The 20,371-nt window shown below is 46.7% G+C and overlaps 9 protein-coding genes across 9 annotated transcripts; 3 read left to right on the plus strand and 6 right to left on the minus strand.

Moving 5' to 3' along the window:
• Position 1: 1 nt before the first annotated feature.
• On the minus strand, positions 2–2,272 carry EDB82DRAFT_564794 (uncharacterized protein). The gene is made up of 3 exons (XM_065609795.1): positions 1,915–2,272; positions 1,477–1,862; positions 2–1,426 (listed from the first exon to the last, which is right to left on the minus strand). The coding sequence occupies exons 1-3, from the start codon at positions 2,230–2,232 to the stop codon at positions 139–141; spliced, it is 1,992 nt and encodes a 663-aa protein (XP_065465563.1). The 5' UTR covers positions 2,233–2,272; the 3' UTR covers positions 2–138.
• A 457-nt stretch (positions 2,273–2,729) lies between these two features.
• Positions 2,730–4,482, minus strand: EDB82DRAFT_564795 (amino acid/polyamine transporter I). Its single transcript, XM_025730703.2, has 3 exons — positions 4,114–4,482; positions 2,956–4,066; positions 2,730–2,900 (listed from the first exon to the last, which is right to left on the minus strand). The coding sequence occupies exons 1-3, from the start codon at positions 4,408–4,410 to the stop codon at positions 2,770–2,772; spliced, it is 1,539 nt and encodes a 512-aa protein (XP_025589802.1). The 5' UTR covers positions 4,411–4,482; the 3' UTR covers positions 2,730–2,769.
• A 480-nt stretch (positions 4,483–4,962) lies between these two features.
• On the minus strand, positions 4,963–6,444 carry EDB82DRAFT_550677 (mate-domain-containing protein; the record flags this gene model as incomplete). Its single annotated transcript, XM_025730702.1, has 1 exon — positions 4,963–6,444. One exon carries the CDS (start codon positions 6,442–6,444, stop codon positions 4,963–4,965), a length of 1,482 nt encoding a protein of 493 aa, XP_025589801.1.
• An 822-nt stretch (positions 6,445–7,266) lies between these two features.
• Positions 7,267–8,705, plus strand: EDB82DRAFT_543362 (arginase family-domain-containing protein; the record flags this gene model as incomplete). Its single annotated transcript, XM_025730701.1, has 6 exons — positions 7,267–7,401; positions 7,451–7,638; positions 7,691–7,774; positions 7,826–8,055; positions 8,105–8,523; positions 8,574–8,705. 6 exons carry the CDS (start codon positions 7,267–7,269, stop codon positions 8,703–8,705), a joined length of 1,188 nt encoding a protein of 395 aa, XP_025589800.1.
• EDB82DRAFT_532647 (fungal-specific transcription factor domain-containing protein) lies at positions 8,393–10,204 on the minus strand (the record flags this gene model as incomplete). The annotated part of the gene is made up of 3 exons (XM_065609255.1): positions 8,393–8,800; positions 8,853–10,084; positions 10,149–10,204. 3 exons carry the CDS (start codon positions 10,202–10,204, stop codon positions 8,769–8,771), a joined length of 1,320 nt encoding a protein of 439 aa, XP_065465564.1. The 3' UTR covers positions 8,393–8,768.
• A 1,373-nt stretch (positions 10,205–11,577) lies between these two features.
• Positions 11,578–12,940, minus strand: EDB82DRAFT_471075 (uncharacterized protein; the record flags this gene model as incomplete). Its single annotated transcript, XM_065607958.1, has 3 exons — positions 11,578–12,503; positions 12,645–12,834; positions 12,920–12,940. The coding sequence occupies 3 exons, from the start codon at positions 12,938–12,940 to the stop codon at positions 11,578–11,580; spliced, it is 1,137 nt and encodes a 378-aa protein (XP_065465565.1).
• A 1,298-nt stretch (positions 12,941–14,238) lies between these two features.
• On the plus strand, positions 14,239–15,995 carry EDB82DRAFT_486518 (serine carboxypeptidase S28-domain-containing protein). Its single transcript, XM_025730697.2, has one exon. The coding sequence runs from the start codon at positions 14,354–14,356 to the stop codon at positions 15,965–15,967; it is 1,614 nt and encodes a 537-aa protein (XP_025589797.1). The 5' UTR covers positions 14,239–14,353; the 3' UTR covers positions 15,968–15,995.
• On the minus strand, positions 15,996–17,633 carry EDB82DRAFT_486519 (uncharacterized protein). Its single transcript, XM_065608281.1, has 4 exons — positions 16,927–17,633; positions 16,827–16,879; positions 16,686–16,776; positions 15,996–16,636 (listed from the first exon to the last, which is right to left on the minus strand). The coding sequence occupies exons 1-4, from the start codon at positions 17,289–17,291 to the stop codon at positions 16,033–16,035; spliced, it is 1,113 nt and encodes a 370-aa protein (XP_065465566.1). The 5' UTR covers positions 17,292–17,633; the 3' UTR covers positions 15,996–16,032.
• Positions 17,634–18,132: 499 nt separating this feature from the next.
• Positions 18,133–19,920, plus strand: EDB82DRAFT_486520 (uncharacterized protein). Its single transcript, XM_025730695.2, has one exon. The coding sequence runs from the start codon at positions 18,453–18,455 to the stop codon at positions 19,842–19,844; it is 1,392 nt and encodes a 463-aa protein (XP_025589795.1). The 5' UTR covers positions 18,133–18,452; the 3' UTR covers positions 19,845–19,920.
• The last annotated feature ends 451 nt before the right edge of the window (positions 19,921–20,371 follow it).

Raw genomic sequence — 20,371 nt, forward strand, 5'->3', positions numbered from 1 at the left:
ATCTGCTTATAAATAAATATTCACCGACGCTACTGCGGGTATCTCGCGTGTCGGCACGTTGGACCAAGTCCGAATATGGCTGATTAATATAAATGTACATTTATCAAGATGTGTTGGTCTAGAATTTACCCTCACATCCTAATCAAGATCCTTAGCAATCTTATTTACCCATTCCTCCATTTCATTCAGATCTCCCCTAAGCCACATGTACACGGGGCGTGTAATCGCTCGATACATGACTGTTCTTTTCGAATTCGACGCTGAAGTGATTTTCTGGGCTTTCTTTATCCCCTTCTTCGCCTTCCCAAGTTTCGAACCAACTTCCCATACTGAAACGCCCATTGTCAATCGATTGAACTTACTGTATTCTCCCCATTGATAGTCTCCCTTGTTGTCATCCGAGTCACGATTCAGAATTGGAAGGACTAGTTGGCGGAGAAATTCAGGACCCTCCTCTTCGTCTTTAGTGGTGCTCCCACGTGTATTTATTCCAATCGACTCCAAATTGCGGCCTCGTGAAAGAGCCTCGGCGATCTCGCTCTGGAAAGAGTCAGTAGGATCTCCCTTCGAAAGTCTGCACATTCTTACAAGTTGTTTTCGTTCTGGATAAAAGTGGAAATGCTTCAGTTGAGGGAAGTTCTCGATGAAACGTTTCACCATCTGAGTATCCAGACATGGCATCTTCCATCCAGGGATAGAGATTGAATCTCTGAACTCCAGCGTGGTCAAATTTGTATGCATAAAAAGGCCTTGTAAGAGTGTATCCTTCAAACCCGGATTAGGTAAGTCCAAGGAATGAATCCCGGCATCAACAACGGTGAGACTCGTCAACGTGTTAAAAGAAGAAATGAAATCTATACCAGGGTCCTCTTCTTCGGGGTTTGCCGCCATCCTGGTCAGATTGGAAGAGGCTTGGGAACCCAGATTCAGAGAAAGGCTCCGGAGTTTTATGTCGGTACTCGTTACAGCAGAAAATATTTCGATTAGGCGCCGGAAGAGCAAACCAATCTTGACATTCTTGTAGCCAAACTTGAGATTTTCCAATGCGGAGAAATCAATAGCCCTAGACAGAGAATCCACTTCATCAGTGTTAATAGTTGCACTCTTGATAGAAAATGACCTCAAAGCGATTAGGTCGTGCTGTAGGTTTGAAGATTCAGTCTTGTCGTTTGATTTGTCCACCACCTCGTTATACAAGGAGTCAAAATAAGAGCGATCAAGGTCCAAACTCCGTAATGTGGAACGTGAGTTCCAGATAAGCTCCAAGGGAGGGCCAGCAGTGCCAAACCAATTGGATGTGAACAAGTGAAGGTGCTTTAAGCCTTTAGTTGCAGCTAGTGCTTCTGCCGCTGAGTTGTTTTTCCAGGAGGTATGTAGCCAAAGAGCCTGAAGGTTCTTTTTGACAGCTAATTTCGTTGCCATTGGCCTGTCCGTTATTAGCAGAGAAAGAATCTCGGTCAAAACTGGAATACATACTCTGTAAGATCCGTGGCTGCAAAGACTTCCAAATTGTCTGTAATCTCCAAAAGTTCCTCAATATAGCGAAAAACGATATATCTATGCTTCTTGCCCGGATCACCAATGTCGAAGAGGGCCTGTCGGACACAATCTGCGATCTCAGGTCTCTCGTTGTCGTCTGAGTTGTTGGGGAAACTCTCTTGTTGGCCCTTGTACTGGCCTTCTTTCTTCAGCTGTTTCCTCTGCTTGATCGTGAGAAGTGGCTCAATGGTGCGGATGAGCTTGGCAATATGAGCATGAAACGATACGGAACCCTCTACACGCTTGAAGAGTTGAGGTGTGACGAGGCTATGAAAGGCCTTGCTAGTTTTGCTAAGATTGCCTAGAGACTTTGTGTCTTCGATCTGGCTGTTGTCAACAAACGGGTTCATCTCAAGAATGAGAGTTATACTTTACCTTCTCTATGACCAGATTAAAGACTTCTGGGGGTAATGACGAAAATGGGCTATTGGAAGTATTGGCGGATGTCTGGACAGACGAATTGCTAGCCTTTCTCATTCCAGCTCTGGCCTTTGGTTTTGACTGTCGGCCAGGAGACTTGTCGTCGGACTTTTCATCCAAAGATTTGGTCTTCGGCGCTTTTTTGATAGGTTTGTCATGGTTGGAAACTGGAGCCTTCCGTTTAGGTATTTTCTTGGGTTCTTGGGTTTGTTTCTCAGAAGAGGCAGGCTCATCGGCCTTTGCCTTTAGTCTCGCGCTTCTCCGTGCCGGCATTTTGCAATGCTGAGTTCGAAGAGAGACAGATGTGGTGAAGAGAAACAAGGCGGGTTTCCAAAACATAGTCACACATACCTATTTGACGACTTTATCACGTGATGATGCTGACATTATCTATCCTTGCAGGAAGCTGCCTTGTTTTTGTTCTACTTGTCTTGCTACCTTGCTACCTCGAGATAGCCCAGTATCAAGCGAGCTTATGTTGTCTAGAAAGAGTTGGTAGGTTATTTCTTTCGTCTATGCAATGTTCTAATAGCCATAGATCACATGTCTCCGCATTGAAGGCATGTGGAGGTCTACCAAAGCCAGAGTGAGACACGTAAACTGATCTCACGATGCTAGGGGTTGGTGTCAATGACGTAATTGAGTCTTTTGATAACCTTGACTGAAATTATATGACGGAAATAGACAAGAACTAAGAATATTTATAGTGTTGAGCAAAATGGCAATCTGCTTATAGTTCAAATTTGGTTATAAATAAAAGATTACAAATCCCTACTTTTCCTTGTCTTTGTCCTCGCTATCAACCAGTGATTAACGAAACGAAGGGCCTGGGTAGTGTTTTGAAGCAGACGCCAGCCACCATATAGTTATAAGCGTACACAAGCCACAGAGAATCACGGAGTTGTAATTCATGGTCGAGGCATCGAATGGCAGTCCTACAGCTGGAGAATGAGTTAGTTGTGAATTCAAGATGCAAATTGCTTGAATGGCACTTACGAAAACAAAAGAATACATCGAAAAGTACAATCAGCAATATGGTGAATGTGTTGATCAGGGATCCCCATTTCTTCAGGTGAAAGGGCCCAGGTGAGAATCTCTTGCGACCGCTGAGGAGATTCGAAATAATAGGAATAGCGTATGAAACCGTGGTGATGATGATGAAAGATCCAGTGAGATTACTGAACCCGACTGAACTTCCCAGCGGAATAGCACCAATACCCGATGCTATGACTGCCACGAAGATGGTTGATTCGACCGGTGTTCTAAGTTTGGTGCTGACTCTGCTGAAGTAATGGGAAAACGGCACTGCTTGATCTCTAGCCAGAGTCCAGTAAGTACGGCAGTTGGTCAAGACAGTGCCGATGACGCAGCATAGAGACGATATTAAAATGATGAATAGTAGAGCAAATGTCGCCGCTGTGCTTCCAGTTGCTTGATGATAAATCCCGGCCAATGGGAACGTGTTGGAATTTCCTTGAAGTACTGAAAGATCCGAGATGGCATATCCGAGAACAACGGCGAAAGCCAAAGCATAAACACCGCCAATGGAAATATAAAGAAAGATGGCCCTGGGCAGATCTTTTTTCGGGTTGGCAGCCTCTTCAGCCATGTGAGTAATGGCATCCAGAGTCCCAATGGTGAAAGCACCGTTCAGAACTCCAACCATGAATGCAACTCCATCATTCCAACCAGTCAGGTTGTTTTCGTGGAAGGAGTTCCAGACGAATTGACTGGAGGCATGCTTCGAAGGCATGACGGCGACGATGATGATTGTCACGAGACCGCCGACAACAACGAGAATTAACCCAAGTTTCTGAGTATAAGGCACAAGCCGATTAGAAAATATGACAACAAAGGTACTCAGCCATATAACGATCAGATATGCGACGTAAACGTGCCACGCTGAAGGGGAGAAAGCAGGTGTGAGTGTTGCGTAGCACTGTACTCCTGCATTGGCTGCGACCTGGACTAAAGATGCGAGTCCGAACATCCAACCATAGAAGTTGATCCATCCGGCATAGAAGCCGGTGACTCGGCCCCATTTTGGCCCAGCTGCTATAGTAGCCCAGTGGTATACACCACCAGAGCTAGGACAGGAGGATGAAAGCTGCAGAGGTTAGCACGCTGTAAATAATCCTGTGGTGTTGGGTATACCTCAGCAAGGCTCAGTCCGATAAAGGTATAGTAGAAGACGGCGACCATAAGCCCATATATGACGCCAGAGATACCTCCGCTCAGAATTGACACAGATATAGATGAGCCTAGAACAACCCAGGCATTGTTGACCGTCACAGCAATGCCCGTGAGCCCCACGAGTCCATACTGTCGAGTGAGTTGGTCGGTATGACCAGATGCGTTGACGACAGAACCTTGCTCGGTAAATGTGGTAGAATCTCCTTCAGTTACATCCCCTTTCTCGAGAATACCACTATTGATCTTGTCGTGATTCATTAGAAGATAGGCAATGGCAAGGCTTGAAGATGATAAAATTAAAGAACAGTTGGTTCAACAACTATTGATTCATATTCCCTAGAGGTCTATATAGACGTTAAATCTTTAAGACAAACAGATAACTGATACCGAGATATCTTAGAGTAGCTCACCTTGTACAGGTGTGATCCCATTTTGGCTAGACCCCTGTTTATCACCCGGGAACCGATTGGAGATATCACACATCCCTTATCACAGGCCGAAAGCATTTTCTGTGCGGTTACAATTCCTAATCCAGGTATGTCTTATCTAGAGTTGCGCCTTCTGTGAGTAGCAAGGGTTACATCATTTTATTGACCTAGTTAATATTCGTTACGCGGTTCCAGTAACTTAGGTGCTTTGAGGCAATTACTCTCCAACTCCAGGGAAGTGGTCAGATTTAGGACAAGATGATATCTTCAAGCCATTGGATAAAGTCTTTATTGTGATTTGTTGTCAGAAAGTCCAAAAAGTCGACATCTCACCATCCTCTATGCTACTATTGACATTGCTGGGCATAACGCTTGCTCCCATCTAATCCTGGTCATCGACTCTGATCCTATCGGACGCTCGCTGGACTTCTTTCTTCCAGTTACACAGGGCAATGATAATCCATTCCAAAGCGCCCACAAGGAACAGGGCCACACACTGTCCAACCCAAAGTCCAGAAAGCCCCCATCCATGAAACGCAAGCCAGATACCTGCTGGAAGCGCACCTCCGTAGTAACTGACACAATTGACTAGAGCCCCGACCCACTGTCTTCCCATTCCTCTCAAGGCTCCTCCGCAACTTCCATTGAGACCATCAGCGATTTGAAACAGCGCTACATAAGGCATGATGTGCGCGACGAGTGATACAACCTCTTCGTCATCGTTAAATAGCTTAGCGATGGCATTCTTGGTGCATAGTAGGATGGTTAGGATAATGGTTCCGAAAAGGATGGAGAGGAGCGCTGCTGAATGCGCGCATATCCGAGCTTGAACCGCGTCCCCAAGACCCAAGAGATTGCCCAAGCGAGAGGATGCCGCAACACCAAGTCCAAAGGGAATGGTGTTGATGATCTGATCTAGAGTCATAACGACAGACTGTGCAGCAAGAGGTATGGTTCCGAGACGTCCAGCAGCAAGAGCTACAACCTCAAACGCCCACCACTCAGTCCCAACATGGATCACGCCCAGGAATGCAAGCTTCGCAAAGGGTCCAAGATGTTGGAGTGCTTGTCCAAGGTTGAAGCCACCCCAGCATTCCGAACCCTTGACAAATGATGTGTACCCAACGAGGGCAAAGAAGCATAGCCAATATGATATACCAGTGGCAATGGGGGCTCCATCGAGGCCTAAGTCAAGGGTGTAGATAAAGAACCAGTTAAGAAGAGCGTTGAGGGGAGATATGACGAGGAGTGCGTAAGTTCCTGGTCGGTAAATCTCTTGTGCCTGGAGGAATTTTTTCATCGCCTCGAACCAGACATATCCCAGGCCACCAGGGATCAAGAGTTGCAGAAATCTGGGACCTTGGACACAAATGAACTCCTCTTGTCCAAGAGAGCGAAATATGTATCCAGAGAAACACCATATGATGGCAACGACTGCGTAAAAGCCCGTCAAGACTATCAACCCTCTCTGCAATAGTGTCCCTAAATCTTGTTTATTCTTGGAGCTAGTAAATGTACTCGAGCCAAGTGTATCGATGGCAGTCGTTCCGCCGAGAGCGATCAGCCATGCTGTTGCCATGGCGAACATGTAAGAAAACGCGGCCGTTGCGAGAGCTTCGGGAGACAGACGGCCGACCATAAGGACGGATACTGTTTGCAAGCTGTTTTGGAGCATGTATGCCAGTATGACTGGCACCGATGCTTTGACCAGGACGATCGTTTCCGTGACCCATGGTGAATGGGAAGGACTCTTGAGTTCGACGGAAGAGATTTGGGTATGAGGAATCAACGGGGTCTCTTCGTCTGGGAATGATTCCAGAATTCGGTACGAGGGCTCTGTGGGCGGAGAATGCTGCGAGGCCATCGTTGAGTTGAGTTTTTTTTGAAGGCTAAGTAGAAGCTGAGTTGTAGTTAATGAGTCTGTTACTAGACACAGCGGGTTTGGGAAGATCTCAGCAATTTCGTCGCGCGGATTCGATAGAATCATCCATGCAAGTTTTGTAAGTCATGAATACATTGCCAAAAGTAATGCTATCGGCAAAAAGAGCAAACTATCTGCTCGGTATGTCTGAAGCCACATCAGCCTGTCTCATTTTGATAGGCCTGTAGTTATCGCAATCTGCATGCCATCATTGCTGTGCTCTGTATGCTGATGAATCTCTTTTACTATGAGGCATTTGTAACTTGTCATCGACGCCGCATCACACTTACACTGCATCAATTCGAAGCCATCACCGTGTAACGTTCTTATCTCTGAGAGATATATCTCGATTACCCAATATGGTAATTTACCCACGATAAGGACATGGAGTTGTGGGGTGTCGATCTGTTTGCAACTTGATCAACTATTTTACCCCAGACTAGCCTAACTTGGTGATTTACGCGCTCCATTGACGCCCGTTAATAGATGGTGATGCGAGTTGACGACAATGACGGTCAATAGCACGTTGTTGTTTAGTTCCTTGATGAATTGATGCTTGTGATTTGGAGAAACAAGACTTCATGAGTAAATGAAAATGGTAATTTGTGTTCGTACTGGAGTATGTCGGCAGGTATCAAACATGACTTTGCACTTAAGAGTTCACCCCGGATTGGCATAAATATTAGATTACTGGCCACTTTAAAATTGACTGAAATATTCTATGTTCTTTCCCATCTCTAGATACTTTCAACCACTGTATCGAATATGCTCTTTAACGCTTTCACTTTCCTCGGCATCGCGTCTGTCGCAATTGCTCATGGCAATCATGACCAAGAGCCGATGGAAGGACCTCATCAATCCCTTTGGTACAACACGCTCCCTGGCGATGGTGGTACTCAAGTAAGAACTCATTTATCAATTTTTTGTGACAAAGTTCTGATATGATTAGGCCGACTCTGTCTTTTCAGGCATCAGCACCTTTGGTCGACTTCCTTACCAACCTTGTCTAGGACACAACAGTATCAAATATGACATCGCTTTCATTGGTGCACCATTCGACACAGGTACTTCGTACAGACCCGGTGCTCGATTCGGCCCTTCTGGCATCCGACAGGGCTCTCGACGACTCAACCTCTAGTAATTCGCTGCTGTTCAGTCTTTAGAAAACAACTAATCTCAGGATTCCCAGCGGAGGCTACAATGTACCACTAGCCACGAACCCTTTCAACAGTTGGGCAACTGTTCTAGACTGCGGTGATATCCCAGTCACTTCGTAAGTTTACTTTGGATGTTGCTCATCAAAGCTATACTCACCATATTCTAGTTATGATAATCAATTCGCACTCCAGCAGATCGAAGAAGGCCATTACAGTATCCTCTCACGACCACCAGTCACGGATGCAGACAAGTTTGGTCCAGCAAGTAAAGGTCGAACTCTACCTCGAGTCATCACTCTTGGTGGTGATCACACTATTACCTTGCCCCTGCTCCGATCCATCAACAGAGCGTATGGACCTGTCACTGTTATTCACTTTGACAGTCATCTGGACACATGTAAGCCTTAGGTCCATATCCCAACAAGACTCACACTAATTCGTTATAGGGAGGCCCAAGGTCTTCGGTGGTTCGCCCTCAGAAGCCGCAAGTATCAACCATGGTACATACTTCTACCACGCTGCCATGGAAGGTCTGCTTGTGAATGACACCAACATTCACGCTGGTATTCGTACCACTCTTAGCGGTCCTAGTGACTATGACAACGATGGTTACTGTGGCTTTGAGATTGTCGAGGCACGAGAAATCGATACAATCGGCACAACAGGCATTATTGAGAAGATTCTGAAGCGTGTTGGAACTGATCGCCCTGTCTATCTGTCTATTGACATTGATACTCTCGATCCAGCGTTCGCTCCCGCTACTGGTACCCCCGAGACTGGTGGATGGTCGACCAGAGAGCTCAGGACGATCATCCGAGGACTTGAGAGCCTGAACCTTATCGCTGCAGACATTGTTGAAGTTGCTGTAAGTTCCATCTTCTGTTGGAGAAGTACATTGCTAATAGAGAACCATAGCCTGCTTATGACACTAACGCGGAGCATACCACGATGGCAGCCGCTGATGTCCTTTATGAAGTTATGTCAATCATGGTCAAGAAGGGACCACTTAGCAGAATGATGGACAGCAAGAAAGAAGAGGAGCTGTGAGAAGATGTAGTCCAGGGTTAACATCGAACAACTGTTCTGATATTTCACATATCTCAAGCTAGCTCAGAATAGAACAATATTGTATGACAATCTTTCTATAAGAACAACATTTAGCCGAATGTAAATAAATTTGGTTAGCACACTTACCAAGCAAGTACTCAGCGCACATGTTGCCCTCGTAATCTCCAAAGTCTTCTCTTAACTTCCATATATCTTTCAGGGCCTGCTCGATGATCTTGACATGTAGTGACCCGATACATATCTCGAGTTTATTAATTTTATCCAGAATGAAGGTCTTTTTGTCCTGGTCATACGCTTCACATCCAACAGTGAACAAAGGCATGGCCATGGCGACCCAAGTATGGCATGGTTCACCTTGTGCCATGTTCTGAATCATTTCGTGAATGGTATGTATAGCAGTTTGTATCTGTTCAGACGATGAGGGTAGGCCATATAATTGTCGGTATAATTGGATCAAGGTAGCCTGCTGGAAGACTTTGTTGCAGAGCGCAAAGTCACGATCTGCTTGGGAGGAAAGCGACGATATCGACACTCTTGGTGGCTGCTTGACGTCTCGACTAATGATAACGTTGAGTCTGTCCAAAATAACATCTGCATTTGTTGTCTCTTGGTCATGTGTAGATACCTTCATATTTATATGGTGTAGAATATCGAGAAGCTCCTCGCTATAGCCAAGAAACCCATCAATCTGAGAGTTGGGTTCGGGGGAGGCGGGGATACTGCATTCAGTCTTTTCGTACGCGCTTCTAGTCGAAGGGGTAATAGATCGCACGTGAGGTAGCGTCTCCAAAGCACGATAGAGCATGAGAAGGTGCTTCATTGCTGATCTCAGTCCCGCATCGCTAGTGTTAAATGAACGTTCTCCATGGAGTAGGGCTTTGATACCCTGCAAGTGGATTGGCCATCTCGACATTCCTTGCTGTCCTGAGAAAACATCTGCCAAACACCAGATAAGACAAGTCGCGATTAGAACCTCACTCTGCTGTCCTTTTTCCAGAGCTGCTCGCAGGAGAGGTAACCCAGTGGACTGTAGATGCTCTACGACTCGTGTTATGCTTATACCTTCTACATCTTCTATGCCTCTAGATATAAGACTTGAAGCTGAAAGCGCAAGACTTGCCGACAGAAGGTGCGGTGACTGCAGCATAGTCGGCATAAGACCTTGACAAAAGTCTTGATGGATCGTCGGATGGCTGGAGAGCGACGCCAAAACACCTTCTGCAAAGTGATGTAGCAGTCTCTTGTATCGTCTAGGTAAGATCATTCCATTAGGTAGTGACTCGGGTATTCCCGGCTCGACACTTTCCATGCCCTTTCCAAGGTCATCGTTTTGGGTGTTCCAGATGATGTCCCCAGACCTGCTTGAGACTATAATTATGTCGCGTCAGTGTGATGATCTCTATTTCAAGGATCCCCACATACCATGCTGCGAAACGCGAGACTTTTGACTCCAAACAAGCCTTAATTCGTACTGACATTTCCGGTTGTATGAGGCACATTGGCCGCAACTCGGCTTCGCTTCGTCACACTTTCGTCTACGTTTTCTACACTCTCCACACCCCTGCCGAGATCTTTTGCCAGTCATGCGTTTAAATGAAATGAACACAGATGATTCAGCATGAACTACTGGAGAAGTTGGGGTAGAGAGTCTGGGGTAACGGGCGTTAGTTAAATGGTTGGCAATTGTAGGTATGTTGTACTTGCGCGATAAGAGGTAGCCTCCTGATTGGGTACCTAGGGGTTGTACCGCTGGGGGTTTATCTTGGCTCAACGCATAATCTTTGACAGTTGAACTAGCGTATATCAACTTGACAATAATAAGGGGATGGGGATTAACACAATAGTATCATAACTTAAAAAGAATCAACAGTAGTCATAATGGGTCTTTGACACAAAATACTAAAAGATGAAACGGGTCTTAACAAGTTGATGACCCTAGTCTTACTCGGGCGTATGTTCTGCCATCCACTGCAGATATTGCTTATTCGAAAAAGACAGTATTTTTACATCAGTAGCATGCGTTTCCAGAAAGTTCACAAATCCGATCCTGATTACCTAGCCAGTCTAATAGTTGATCCCACGCAGGGTTCTGCCAGAACATGGGCTGAAGCTCTCCCAGAGGTGGGCAGCCTTAGTTTCGTTAAACCCGACGTATTGTAGCTTCTGAAGAAAGCTGATTTGGGACAATATGCTGTCATATTTCTGCGTCAAAGTATGTTGGTTCCTATTGATATCGATGCTATATACTGCAAAGAGGCGTACGTGTTCTTATATTCGGGGAAATCTCGTTCTACAACCCAGGTTACAGCCAGATGAGACGAATTTGCCATGCCAGTAGACCCATAGGTCTGATTTACTGATGGCTATGGTCGGTGCATTTTTTTTTTTTAAGCAAAAGCTGAGATAGCCCTTGCACTGGTCTAGTGGGTTGGTGTGCGTAATGTGATGTAGATAGGCAAAGTAGGCCAGTGAAGAATAGTCGCCAAGTCAGTATAATGTGAGTAGCTCGTGACTGGTGGAGACCGACTGATCATTTTGGACTGTAGAAGAAAGGAACAAAGGTCTATGTCTAGCGATGACTTCAATCCTATTGAGCGTCAACAGGACTTGAATGCTTACTTCAGCATCCCGGAATTGTATATCTGTCATAGATCTTCTGTTACGCAGCTGTATGGTTTTAGAAACAACAAACTGAGTTGAACTCACCCAGGCGCTTATAAACACCGGATCGAGAATGGGTTGCCACTATCTAGTTTTCAACTGGCTCTGAGTTTCCTTTGTTTTCTATGTCACCATTGCTACAGCCTTTTACCATAGATCTTTGACCAGGAACCACAAGTATATCATTTGACTAGAATCTGCTGCCAATATTTCTCCTCTTTTTCTCTTCGTCCTCTCTGAATTGTTCATCTCTCGGCTGACAAGAGCCATCTATCTGACTCCGGCCAGTCAGGTACCAAGAACGTCCAGCACCCCCACAAAGAGCTGCAAACGTGACACAAGCCCAATGTATCTTGACAACGGTCTCAAATAGCTGCGACTCTTGTTCTGATATCTTTATAAAAATAACTTGACCTGACGCAAGTTGCAGACTGCGGCGATCAAATTGCGGTGGAGGACAGCCGCGGTGCTGGAAGCTGTCGAGGTCAACAGTCAGTTCTCGTCTCCCTTCCCTCTGTACTTTGTCATGGTCGAAGCTTGTCAAACCATTTGCATTACTTCTGGGTCCGCATCGGTTGATTTCGTCGAGATCAATGACTTGATTAAATCGCCCGGGCAGCTCAGGCATCCAAAAGAATTTTAATTGTACCTGAAAGCTCCCGTCATCAAGTCTATGTGTGCAAATAAAGTTAAATGCACAAAGGCCCTGGGTAAGAAGGTGATAGATAGACGAGTCAGTGCAGAGCATATTCAACATTCTGTGAGTCTTACCAAGCTCAGTTGCACTGTGGATATCATCTAATAAGTCGATATTTCCTGTCAAGAAAATACAACCCCCTTCAAGATTTCCTGTAGCGTTATTATGGTCCGCATTATCATTCCGTCCACGGGGAATAAACCAGAAGATATAAGGGTTAGATCTTCCCGTCACAACACATCTATTTCCATCGCGCACACTGCAATTATTCTCCGCCTCCTTCTCCTTGTGGTGATGAGGAGGGAGGCTCTCGACATCGCTTGCAGTTCTAAATGATGCATGGTAGTGCATGGATAGCATAACCTGGTTATAGCTCATTCTGTGGTCTACTCTCGGCTGCGGTTTTGGCTGCTCAGGCACTGCGTGGCTCCAGTTCTCTTTCACACAAGATTATCAGTCAAATGCTTATGAGGCGGCTGGCCAAAATTTCACCCTTTTGCAAGCACTGTAAGAACATCTAAACCATCACTAGGCTGCTTAGGTAGATAAGACGAGCTGACTAAAGAAACAGATATGCTTCATCTTGACCCTAATAACTTGGGTAAAGATAACCATTGCCCTCGAGATACTGCAAAGGAAGAAGTAGAATTGTGGCAAGGTTTTCAACTCGAATACGAAAGCTACGTTCATATATTCGAATGCGCGTCTCAATATCTTTGGCGTTTCGATATCGTCTTTTGAGTCCAGGTTCTTGAAAACAAGCAATCGGAAATGAAGATATTGGACTTGAAGCAAGTGAATGGATATCATGGTTCTATGTAGGTTCGCGAGTTACCGCATCGAAAGCGTCGGCCATGTTGGGAGGGCACAAGGTAAGAGGAAGAGCGAGTAATAGAACTGCCTGGCCACTGAAGTTTCTGGGTGTATACAACTGTTAAAGAAGAGAAGAAGGGAATTTGTTTCGGCCAGGTACCTGATGATCGACTGGGGAGTGGTTATGTCTGGTGGTTTATATAAATATATATATTCCCATTATTTTATGCTTCTTGGTGATTCTCAAACTTTAAAACTAACTTCGTCCTAGGTTTATATGATACTTTGGGTGAGTTTATAGTCTTTGGGAAATTGGTGAGATTCTCCAAGCAACACATTTGTGTCTCTTAAACATTAAATGCTTCCAACTATGTTTTTAAAATGATGGTTCAACTCACAGTGTTACAAGATTCATCCCACAAGGTTTCCGTTCTCCGCTTATGCCACCTTCCTTTTCCTCTTATACATATGTCCAACCTTAGCAATGTTTTACATTCCACCTTCGTCTGTATTCCACCCCGACGATGTCGTCGAGTTGGAAACATCAGGTCGTCTCAGTCCTGTCGATAAGAAAGACTTCAGAAAGTTGCATTAACGACGCATCGGCGATATGAGCGACTGGTTTGAACACCGAGTACCCCAAAGATGTATATAGCGACAACAATGCTGCGGTTTGGAAGTCAACTATGGAAGGCTGGGGCATAGCTGAAGAGCTACAAGATGCCATTCTTGATCCTTTATTCGCGATGCAACGCGGTGGTTTCACTTGCAATGATTGCATCATAGATACGTTTACATGCGATACAGAGGATTACAGAGTGTTCGAAAGAACTCTCATGATCGCGCAATAGGGTTGCCATTTATAATCCCGAAAACTGTTCAAACAGAGAGGATGGAGAGATATAACTGGGGGGATATTTTAACCGTCACGATGAATTGCATCTGCCAAATCGATTTGTACTCACAGCCTGAAGCACAGTTGTAAGTAAACAAGGCAATGCCCGAGCGAGAAGTGAATAGCCTCAACTTCGTTACCCACAACAAGAGCCGCTACAAGTACGCGATGCCAATTGCGGGGCTATACCTGGGCAATTATCTATGGATTAACAAAGATAAGAGTCATCAATCAATCGGCTCATTTTGCCGTTGGTGATGCAAAAGCTTACAAAGGTTCCCATGAACGACGATCTTTGCACCAAAATGCTAGAACCTGGCAGGGACTAGGAAAAGACCGGACGAAAGTATTAGTGTATTTTAGGCCAAAGTTAGACCAAAGATGGTCTAATATTTTTGTCAAGCTATAGACTAGCCTGAACATGCCTGGGGAACTTCTGTATCAGTGCAACCATTGATCTGCATTGGGAAGGTGCCGGATACAGCATTGGTATATCAACACCAAAAGCCCCGCCTCTTCTAACCAGGACAACATTCCTCATCATCAGCATCATTAGCAAACATGGCGCGTGGATGGTTTGTCAATTGCGCTGCCTTTCTCTTGGCTTTGACCGCCGGAGGGAACGCGTACCGTCTTCCCGCCCTCTCCGCTCGCGCCAGAGACAGTGGTCCCAAAGCCGTCAACATCAGTGTTCCTGTCGATCATTTCCACAATGACACCATCTACGAGCCTCACTCTGACAAGAAGTTCCCTTTGAGATATTGGTTTGACGCCCAGTACTACCGCAAGGGCGGTCCCGTCATCATTCTCGCGTCAGGCGAAACTTCAGGCGAGGACAGAATTCCCTACCTCGAGCATGGTATTCTCCAGATGCTAGCCAACGCCACGGGCGGTATCGGCGTCATCCTCGAGCATCGTTATTATGGAACGAGTTTCCCTGTGCCAGACTTGAAGCCTGAGAATATGCGCTTCTTGTCGACTGAGCAAGCCCTTGCCGACACAGCCTACTTTGCGCAGCATGTCGAGTTTCCCGGGATGGAGGAGCACAATTTGACTGCTTCCACCACCCCTTACATCATCTACGGTGGCTCCTACGCCGGTGCTTTCGCTGCTTTCGCGCGCAAGATCTACCCCGACCTCTTCTGGGGCGGGATCTCCTCATCCGGTGTTACCGCAGCCATTGTCGATTACTGGCAGTACTTTGAGGCCGCACGTCTCTTTGCACCAGGCGATTGTGCCAAGGTCACACAGAAGCTCACCCACGTCGTCGACAACATCCTTCTTGGCGACGACAAGGAAGAGAAGAAGCAACTCAAGATTGCTTTTGGTCTCCTCGGTCTTCGAGATGATGATTTCGCCACGGCCATCTCTCAAGGTATCGGAGCCCTACAGAGCAACAACTGGGATCCTGCATCCGACTCTTCCAGCTTCGGTCTGTACTGCGGTAGTGTCTCTTCCGACGACATTCTCTTCGCGAGCACTCGACACCTCGCGCCTTATGTCAAAAAGTGGCTCATCTCCGCTGGTTACAAGAAACAGCTCAAGTATATGACAAATCGCTTCCTCAACTACATTGGCTACATAAGGTCCAACGTTGAGAGTGACAAGTCTGGGCGCTGTAACGGAAGAACGCTAGATCAGTGCTACTCTATCCGTGGGTCAATGAACGAGACTAAGCTTGACCCCAACAACATGTTGCGCCAGTGGACATATCAGACTTGCACACAATGGGGATACTGGCAAACTGGATCTGGTGTGCCAAAGGATCAACTTCCCATGGTGTCTCGTCTCATTGATGTCGAATACAACACGATTCCCTGCCGTGAAGAATTCAACATCACTACGCCTCCCAATGTTGAATCCATCAACAAGCTCGGCGGCTTCAACTTCAGCTACCCCCGCGTAGCCTTCATCGACGGCGAATATGATCCTTGGAGGGCTGCCACTCCTCACGCCATTGGTTTGCCGGAGAGAGAGTCTACTGTCAGCGAGCCTTTCATTTTGATTCCTTATGGTGTGCACCACTGGGATGAGAACGGTTTGGCTCCTGGTAGCGAGGAGATCGGACTGCCTCCTCCTGCTGTCAAGAAGGCGCAGCAGGATATCGTCGACTTTACCAAGGCTTGGTTGGAGGATTGGGAGAAGGAGAAGGGCAACGGTGCTGCAGACCTTTAAAGAGATAACGCGTTACGTCATAGCTAATTGAATTCTTTGAGAATGATTATATCTATCTTCCAACTCTAATAACCTTCTCGTCTGTTGACCTTGTTGATAAGATCACTCTGCCCCGCACCTAGTCTCTCTAAATTCAAACCGAAGATGTCGAACAACCTCTTGTAATAGAATGAGGAATTTGCACTGATGTGAGGCGTGATAATCACATTTTTTGCGCTCCAAAGAGGGTGGTTCTTAGGCAACGGCTCAGGATCGGTCACATCCAACGCCGCACCCACAATCTTCCCAGAATTCAATGCCTCGACAATATCGTTCGTGTTAACAATAGGTCCACGGGCGATGTTGACTACAAATGTTCTCCTCTTGGCGAGTATGTCAAACTCGGGCTTGGAAATCAGGTCCCTCGTTTTCTCAGTCAACGGTAATGCGATGACAACGATATCAAGGCCTGAGTCGAGGAACGCGCGGACATCTTCCTTGGACCCGCCTGAGAACCATTTACTAGGAAATTCACCCTCTGGATCTCCGAGGCCTGGGGGTGTGTAGGAGTCGTCGCGACGGGACTCGGGGGTGTTGCGAGGATGGAGAGTGTAGGCGTGGACGTCCAGGCCTAGTGCCTTGGATAGACGAGCTGTCTGACGTCCTATGCTGCCGTACCCTAAGATTCCACTGTAATGTGTTAGAAAATACTCTTGTTCTTGAGTTGAGCGTTTCGTACATTCGCTTGCCAGCTGTGTCTGTGGCATCTTCGGGGTCATTGTTGAGACGGTGCCATTGGCCTTGGTCCTGAAGTTTGGAGTATTCTTTCACTTGATACACTGTTATTTGATGATTCCACTAGATTACTCTCATTACTCACATCTCAGTCTATGGGAAAGGTAAGTCCCGATGACCCACTCAGCGATTTGAGGCCTTATTATTGTCAGCAACCTTTCAAACTCATACTGATCACGACTCACCCATGAACGCCATTAGCTGTGCAGATAGGAATCTTTGTGTCGGCAAAAAGGGGATTCTTGGTCAAATGGTCTACACCAGCGCTAGTAAGTTGGATGTATTGCAGGTGAGGCACCTGCTCTGGTTTCGGCAGTAGGTGAACAGTGGCCACAGCAGTCAAGATGATGGTGGTATCTTTCCATTCCTTTTCATCAAACTGAGGCTCCAAAGGCTCGTTATGCTTCTTCTCAATGAATGTCTTGATAGTCAGGTCAGGGAATTGTTTTTGGATAGCTTCGACCTGGGTTTTGGGAGACTCGGTATTCAGAAGGATAATTGCTTTGTGGCCCTTGAGGCTTTTATTAGTCTTCGTTACGATGAGCGTCATGGCGACGTTGTGAAGTATTGAAGTTAATCAGAGAATTACTATTGAGAGATATTCCTAGGTACTTGAGTGAATGTGCAGAAGAGGATGAAGGATGCGACAGGTGGAGATCATCATCGCGTCAAGGTGGGGTAGATTGACGTTCGAGATAACAAGTTGCTTGTCACGATAATGAGCAGGAGATGGGAGATGTCGCAATGGCAATGACATCCTGTTATGTACTGCTGTTATTGATTGATATGACAGACATGAAGCGTATGGGTCAGTACCTCCTAAGCCTTAGCGCACCAAGGTGAGTACTGACTCTAGGAAGTCTGATCCAAGTAATACTGTAGTGGTGTGACGACCGCGCTAACAACAGAAAGTCGGGTGGTAAGAGGGATAAATGATTAGGCCGATCCCAATCCTCAGAAGCCAATAAAACGTTCTCATACGGCAATCTCGAACACACCAACCCAAGTTTCAGCCTTCTGTCGCGTTAAGGCCTAGTTCATGGGCTCGGGTCGGCAGGATGTTACCCTATACTCATATCGGATCACGTCCACTCAGCTCACTTTCTGGATCTGAAGACTTCAAATCGGCTCTTTTAGAGATTTATGTTGCCTTTCCATGACACAAAAGTCTATTCAGCCATCTATTTACACTTCATGTTTTTTCGGGTTCGAATGGTTGACTAAACCTTTGAATAAATATGGATTACATGGACATAAACAATGATTGGCAACAAGAGGTACACGTACGCACCCTGGGGCTAGTAGGCAGCCCCCAATTGTAATTGTGTTTGATGCGTTTCGGTGCTACAATACAATTTAGCTTCTGAAGGCCTGGAGAAGTCCATGTTATATGGCCTTCCATTCATATTAGCATCAGCCCTACAAACAGCCTACCCCCGCTAATGCTGGCAGTCAACCTAAACACCCCACAGCAGCCTATAATCCGCGGATGTCATTGGCGGTGGCAGTGCAGTGAGCTGAGCAACCACAAGCTTCATTTCCACAATCTTGGTATGGCTTCTTCAACTTCACATGCACTGCCCGACGCCATGAACCCCAACAAACATCTAATCCCACCCTGAGGAAAGCTACAGAGCGAAAGATGCATTCAAATAACAGCCTATCCCCCGGTGGGATGACCATCTTTCAACTCATCTCGCGACAACTCTAAATGGCTTCCACATCATCGCCGTCCACAGACCTTCCCGTCCCGGCATACTCGGTGACCGACAACGATGACCTCCTGAAGCGTATCGAAGCTTCCTCCTGCGTCGATTTCCCCATCCTCTACTCCCCCGCTAGCCGCTCCACGAATCTACAGCGCCTGACCGTCGACGCGGATTGGAACACGTACCACGAAGCCTACCGTATCGAGACAGACATTGTCGACGCCTTCTTTCTCGCCATCGAAAACGGCCACGATGACGTTGTCGCCGACTTCATAGCCCGCGGATGGGTGTCGCCTGATACCACAAGCCGATGCGGAGAGACGCCCTTGATAGCAGCTGTGCGTGCGGGCAAACTGCCAATGGTCAGCCGCCTCGTCGCTCTCGGCGCAAGCGTCAATCACTATGGTCGCGTACCAAGCGAGGGTAAACCCGTTGCGCCAGAGGACCTGCCTGAGCGGACTCCGTTAATGGTCGCTGCTGATCGCGGTCATCTGGCTCTGGTCAAAGTCCTAATGGAAGACTACGGCGCCAAACACGACCTCATTGCACCAGACGGCGCAATCGCCTTACGTCTCGCAGCTATGAACCGCCATCGCGAAATCGTACAATACCTGCCCCATTTTCGCGGTGGTTCGTGGAAGAGGTGGATGCATGTGCATCGCAAGCAGATGGAGAGGCTACAACGCGCTGCAAAGCGGCTGTTCAACTTTCTCCGGCTACTGTTCTGGGACTGCCCTAAACTTCTTTTGTACGATGCGCCTAAGGAGGTCTGTCTTGCAGTCTGGAAGCGCCGCCACCGGATCAAGAACTTTGTGAAGGAAATACCCGGGAAGATCAAGGGAGGGGTTGTTGCGATGCCTGGGCACATCAAAAGCGCTGGGAAAGCAGTCTGGAAGGGTATAAAGAAGATTCCATCATTCTTGAAAAGCGTTTTCCAGGCGATTTGGGAACTGTTGAAGAGGATACCTGGCGGTGTGATGACAATTATAAGATGGATCGGTAGCGGACTAAAGAACATCGGCAAAGCCATTGCCGACATCTTTGCCGAGCTCTTCTCTTTCCTACACACAACGATCGTGGCCATTGTCACCTTCTTTCGCGGTATCACACTACGAGACATCTGGGATGGCTTCTGCTATCTCACCCGGGCCATATTCATCGACGCACCCAAAGCAATTGGTGCATTCATCGTGTCCTTTGGCAAGATGACCTACGATGTTCTGGAAGCACTTTTCGGCTGTCTTGGCTCATGTATCTGGGAGATCGGCGTGGGTATGCTCTGGCTGATCAAGTATATCCCGCTCAGGATCTGGACCATGATTGAAGCGCTGGGTATATCGTTGGTGAAAGCTTTTGAGGAGGTGATGGTGTATGTCAACCCTAAGCGGATGTGAGCTTGATGTCTGGATCAGATAATATTTAATATCCAACAATTACAACATAATATTTACATATACTATACTGTCGTGGAAATTATCTTGCCAAATTCAGCGCAAATGCCGCCATAAATCCGCTATGTCTATATGTTTATGCCTGAGCTGAATGTGTTTGTTGGCTCGAAACCAGACCATTGTTATCATAGCGCCGCCACAGGGTCTTGATCAAACCACGCCCAACATCATGTAATGACAGGGGTATCAACTGATTAGGCTATCTTTTCTGTTTTTCCATTGGGGAGTCAAACGGAAATACAAACGGGATTTCGCTTGTATCGCCACGAAAAAAAATCGTTGGTCCAGCACTTTTTTTCCTTAATGAAGCCATCGTCAAATCAATAGCGCCTTCGCTGTCCCCGCCAACAAACCAGTCGACCCCTGCATTTCGGACCGCCCCCCTGTCTGGAATACCGACAGTGCTTTAAAAGATCGATAGTTTGGCGACTCAGCTGCCAAGCAATTGTTCTAGATTATGGAAGAGGCAG

This window comes from Fusarium venenatum, assembly GCF_020744135.1.
Source record: "Fusarium venenatum strain MPI-CAGE-CH-0201 chromosome Unknown EDB82scaffold_1, whole genome shotgun sequence".
In the NCBI taxonomy this organism is placed as follows: domain Eukaryota; kingdom Fungi; phylum Ascomycota; class Sordariomycetes; order Hypocreales; family Nectriaceae; genus Fusarium; species Fusarium venenatum.